The 6,385-nt window shown below is 30.4% G+C and overlaps 1 protein-coding gene across 1 annotated transcript; it reads left to right on the top strand.

Moving 5' to 3' along the window:
• Window positions 1–3,877: 3,877 nt before the first annotated feature.
• LOC145102179 (uncharacterized) lies at window positions 3,878–5,172 on the top strand. Its single transcript, XM_079039558.1, has one exon. It carries the CDS (start codon window positions 3,959–3,961, stop codon window positions 4,922–4,924), a length of 966 nt encoding a protein of 321 aa, XP_078895684.1. The 5' UTR covers window positions 3,878–3,958; the 3' UTR covers window positions 4,925–5,172.
• Window positions 5,173–6,385: the final 1,213 nt, after the last annotated feature.

The raw sequence follows: 6,385 nt of genomic DNA, 5'->3' as shown, positions 1-6,385 counted from the left end.
ACTTGGAAAGATGACCAAGTCACCCTTTACTGGCACTTGTGAGAGGGGTGAGGTCATATATGATGTTTTTTTATTTAAAGTCTAGGTGGTGTGTGGGACCAGTCTATTAGTATCCTCGTGTGGTGGTGGTTATCCGATTTATCTGCGAGATGAGTTTTTTCATTGTATTACTTATGTTGTTGTTGTAGTGGTTAGACTATACATATATATATATATATATATATATATATATATATATATATATATATATATATATATATATATATATATATATATATATATATAGCTGTGTTGGTAGAGAGTTGTTTATTGTTGTATGTTTATATGATGGATCTGAGTCGCTGATGATCCTGATATACTATATTTGAGTCGCCGATGACTCGAGGATGCTGAGGACTAGACTCGGGGTTGATGCAGACTCGTTGGGTTGAAACATACCTGTTGCTTATATATATATATATATATATATATATATATATATATGTGTGTGTGTGTGTGTGTGTGTGTGTGAATAACTTATAAATCTATGTTTTAAAATATCACTTATAAAAAATATAAACTTTCGTATATATATATATATATATATATATATATATATATATATATATATATATATATATATATATATATATATTACGAAAGTTTATATTTTTTATAAGTGATATTTTAAAACATAGATTTATAAGTTATAAACTTATAATAGTCGATTGCTACAAATACAGATTTCAAATATTATAAAATATGAAAAAAAAAGATCCAAACAAGTGAGATATTTTGAAAGTCTATAAAAATAAATATGATATTTAGAAATTAGATTTGATAAAAATAATATTTTAACGTTTAAAAAAGACATAAAATCTTCCCTTCTTGCATTAATTGGCGGAGCTTTATAAGGGCGAGAGGGGGCTGTGCCCCCCCCCCCCCCCCCCCTCTCCCTCCGTTTACCAATTTTATACATATTATATTTTCGGCCCCCGAATCAAACGTTGAAGCTCCGCCCCTGCTTGCATTGATGTACAATTCAAAATATGCTCAAGGTTATTATCTTAAAAGCATTTTATTTGATTGTAATAATACAATTAAGTCTAGCTCAAAATATGCTCAAGGTTATTGTGTTAAAAGTCGTTCTATTTGATTGTAATAATACAAAATCAAGTCTAGCTAATTATGATATTTCATTATACATGCTTACGTCGTTTATAAAAGAAATTAGATCAAAAACCATGATATTCATTAATTAAGAAAACGTGAGTAGACAGATAGTACATGATAAATAAAGATGGTGACCTCTGTGTTGGAAAACTATGTAATCACTATCATATATGTGAAGGGTTGGTAATGAATATGAATGTCGAGATGTTAAGATATGACGACTTGTGGTTTAGAGCTAGATGCGGTTCTGTGGTGAAATGTCCTTTATAGTAGTTGCCATAAGTTTGTATCAATGGTTGATTATAAATATCAATCATTTCTTTGTTTTTATAAGTAACAACAAACATCAGCACTAAACATGACATTATTTTTGTTTTTTATTATAATATTGAACTTCTATTTTTAACTTAATCAACTCATTGTATTTCGAAAGTATATCTCCACTACTACAAAAAATGACAACCATGTCTATATGGTTTTAGTCACATGTTTCTTTTTATTTAAATGTAACCAAAGGTCATGTCATTTTAGATGACATGCGGCTATTGAAATTTAATGATTGTATCCATTGAAAAAGTGTAGACGTATCATAATACTATCGCTATTGGATAGGAATATTTATTGTTGTAATCAAAACATTTTTTCAAATAAGTATGTCCATAAACTTTTTCTAGACATTTTAAGTGTTTTTTATAGTGATTATTGTTTAATGACTATTGTTCATCTGGTAGTCATATAAATTTATTTTTTATTGTAACATTTGCTATTATTAGTCATAAAAGATAGTTTATTGAGATTTTAGACACATGAAATTAAGTAAACCATGACTAAAAGTGTTGTAATCAAATATTTTTTTTCCAATAATTATGGATATAAACTTTTTCTAGATATACAAATGTTTTTTGATAGTGATTATTATTCATCAAATGAATTTATTTTCATTATGATATTTGCTATTATTTAATAACAAAAAGATTGTTTCTTGAGACTTTAGACACATATAATTAAATAAACCATTGCCAAAAGTGTTTTAAAGACACTAGATTATTTTTTAAATACAAATATTTATAAACATGACTATTTTATATTTTTGTAAAAAGAAAGTCAATCACACAATTACTGTAATTATCTTACAGACACAAATATCGTCGATGTGGCTACTATTCACTTTACGATTATAATAATTTGTTTTTATTAATGCCTATGTTATCATTTAGACACATAATATTGTGAGTTTGACAATTGTTTGTTGTTTAAACACAAACAATTAATTTAAATGTATTTGTAGATATATTATAGTCAGGTAATGTTTTTAATGTCCCATAAAATTTTATTAGCATTATAGGTTTATTTATTTATTTATCATTTTGACACATTATCATCTTTAATGTGTAATATTATTTTAATCACATAAAATTTTGACACTTACTATATCTATTGAGAATGTCAAAATCGACAATTTTAAAACCATATGACTATAACCAAAGAGATCATCAAACCATATGGAAATTTTTTTCCCATTTACTATATTCTATAATTTATCGTCGGATAAAATTATGTTACTAGTACATGATCAACATTTTACCATTTACTCTTTATTCTGAAGTATTTTATCAAGATTTGAGGATATAAAAATAAAATATTTTTTTTGCTATTTATTATCATTTACATTATGAATGTGTGATATGTTCATAAATCAAACTATGATATATATGGCGTATGCACTATGCAATATAACCTTTTATAATTTAATACACAATTTAGTAGTTATCGATAAAATTGAGTTTGAGACATTTTCCGAAGTTTCTTTTAGATCTTTCTTAGATTTTTTACATGGTCGAGGTGATCCATATTTCTTTTTTCTTTTTATGGACCATAAACGTATTTGCAAATACAATGCATCCACCTCCACCTCCACACAACCCTAGACTACTACTCGTGTGTGTGTATATATATATATATATATATATATATATATATATATATATATATATATATATATATATATATATATATATATATATATATATATATATATATATATATATATATATATTAAATGAGAACACCTAAAATATTGAGAACGCGAGAACAAGTATATTCATTTGTGATTCCATATATTCATTTGTGGACAAATGATAAAAATAAACGCGCCACAGCTAGTTAATAAGCAAACTTATTTTTCGAGTTTTTATATGTTGTCATGTTTGCCAAGCCAAAAAATAGTTTTTAAGCTAGCTTTTTAAAAAGCTAGTTAGACTAGCTTTTTAGGAGTTTTTTTAGAATTTTTCAAATATACCTCTTAATTAATTATAGGAAAACAATTTTTAAATGTCATTTTCTGTAATTTTATATCTTTTCGCTAGTTTTACCAAACATTATTTTTTATCAGCTAGCTTTTCAGCTATCAGCTATTTTTTTTTATTTAACAGCTAGTTTTTCAGCTATCAGTTAGCTTTTCAGCCAACAACTAGCTTTTCAGCTAGTGCGCCAAACATAGCCTAAAGGCGTAAAAATTTATCATTTCTTCATAAATGAATACATGAAATCACAAATGAATATACTTTGTTATCGCATTCTTTAACCTTTTTTTGGTGTTCTCATTTGATCATATATATATATATATATATATATATATATATATATATATATATATATATATATATATATATATATATATATATATATATATATATATATATATATATATATACACGTACGTGTAGGGTCACTGTCATATCCACCTTCAATACTCTGAACACAATTTCCATCTTCAAATTTTCCAATCTTCAAATTTCTCTGTGAAATGGAAAATCCCACAGTTCTTTCCACGAGTAGCAGCGGAAGAAGAAGCAGTGAAACTAATTCGCCGGAATTCGAGTTTTGGATGGTCAGAAACCCCTCTTGCCCCCAAACCTTCCTTCATTCTGCCGACGAATTGTTTTCTGGCGGTGTTCTTGTTCCTCTTCAGTTACTCAATGCCCGCAACTCCGACGAGCCTCCTGACTCTGCGAGTATAGCCACCGTCGTTAGCCCCGTTTCTGGAGCTGCATCCGAGCCGACATCGACATTAACAGCGTCGAAACGATGGAAAGACATTTTCAAGAAAAACTCAGAGAATAAAGAGAAAGATAAGAAAAAGAAAGGTGTTTCCGGCTTCGGAGGTGGTGGCGGGATTAGCATAGCGGAGCTGAATATAAATCTATGGCCTTTTTCAAGGAGTAAATCAGCTGGGAACGGCGGGAATAGGCCACGGCCACCAATCGCTGGCACCCGGAAAGTCAGTAGTGCGCCGTGCTCGAGGAGCAACTCCGCCGGAGAATCGAAGTCTAGGAAGTGGCCAAACAGCCCAATCCGTGGTGGGGTTCATGTAGGTAGGAGCAGCCCAGTTTGGCAAATTAACAGAGTCGGATCTGGTCGGAATTTACACGACAACGTGGTCAGGAATGCTGCTGAGAAGGTTGTTCTCAAAAAGGAAAAACCCGACACTCGTCGGAGCAAAAAATCTACAACCGGCGGAGATGCGACGGCTGCCGTCTCCGGCGTCGGAGGAAAGGGGTTGGTGTTGAATCTTAACGTCCAGTCATGTATCGGTTATCGCCACCATTTCAGTTGTCGGAGTGACGAAATTCAAGTAGAAAAAACTCTACGATTTGCCGTGGGAAACACCGGTAATGAAACACGCGCCGCCGTCGTTCAACCCGACGGTGAAGGTCTACGTGGCACTAATATGTTCAATTTGAGAAACCTATTCGTCAAAAAAGTTTATTAAATTTTTTTTACGGAACTATATTTTGTCGTTAAAATATTAATTTCGGAATATAATAGATATGGTAAATAATATTTAAAATATATTTCTTCTTTGAGGAGATGTATTTTTGATAGTATTTATTGCGTGACATTTGTATTATTTGATTTGTTTAAAGATATGTAAAATATTGATGTGTTAGTGCTTTTGTGAACACAAGTCAATTAAATGATGTACATTAAAGTACTATTGTGATACAAGGTATTTTAGCATTGCCATATTGGTGTTTGATCTTTATCTTATGCTTGTTTGGTGTTTTTATATGAAACTTTGGAATTTATTTGCTTAGTAAGGTTTAATACTAGGCAATTAAATCATGTACATCAAAGTACTATTGTGATGCAAGGTATTTCACCGTTGTCATATTTATGTTTCATCTTCATCTTATGTTTGGTTGGTGTTTTTTATGTGAAACTTCGGAATTTATTTGTCTAGTAATGTTTAATTCTAGTCAATTGAATGATGTAACATCAAAGTACTTTTGTGATGATGTTTCATCTTTATCTTATGCTAACTTGTAGGGGTGAACAAAAACCATACCGCAACTAAAATTAACCGCAAAAACCGCAACCGATAAACCGCAACCGCAATAAAAACCGTTGGTGAGGTTTTCAGTTTTCCAAAAACCGCAAACTTGCGGTACGGTGCGGTTATTAGTTTTAAAAAAACTGTAAAAAAAACCACACCGTACCGCATATATTTTATACATTTTTTATTAATTATTAATATATCAAATATTAAAAATAAGATAGGTTCATGGATGAAAGATGAATAAATACTAACAGACAAAAGTGTTGGTTTTTTTATTATGTCTATCTTTGAAAAATAGTGAAATTAGACAATTTGAAGATATGTATTGTTAATTACTATTGATTTGACGTTTTTAAGATATTAGTTGTTTGTGATTTAAGTTTATTTTCTTATACCTTATGGTTTTTTATTTTTACAAATAATATGTTTGAACTCTTAAAACCGTTAGAGCTCTAAACTGTGGTTAAAAACCACATCAAATCCATACGGTTAATAACCGCAACACAAAAAAAATAAAACCGCACCGCAAAAATAACCGTCTAACCGCACCGCAAAAATAACCGCACCAAACGGTTTTGAAAATGGATTAACCGCATTTGCGGTTAGTGGTGAGGTTTTAGCTAATAACCGCACCGAACCGCACCGCGCTCACCCCTACTAACTTGTGTGGTGTTTTTATATGAAACGTGTCGGAATTTATTTGTTTAGTAAGGCTTAGTAAAATGAGAGAATCAGCAAGGAAGAAAGAGCTGAAGTTTAACTGTATTTCTTGATATATGATAGGTTTCCAGTGGTTAGGGAGGAGGGAGTCATTCCTTTCAAAGTAGACAAAAATATCTCGGCTCATATCAACTAATAGAGATTGTTTCTCCTTCAAATGACCTTAATTTTCGA

This window comes from Lactuca serriola, chromosome 4 (assembly GCF_051521515.1).
Source record: "Lactuca serriola cultivar US96UC23 chromosome 4, Lser_US96UC23_V15, whole genome shotgun sequence".
Lineage (NCBI taxonomy): Eukaryota > Viridiplantae > Streptophyta > Magnoliopsida > Asterales > Asteraceae > Lactuca > Lactuca serriola.
The sequence above is the reverse complement of the archived record's forward strand: the minus strand, read 5'-3'. Positions and strand labels throughout refer to the sequence as shown.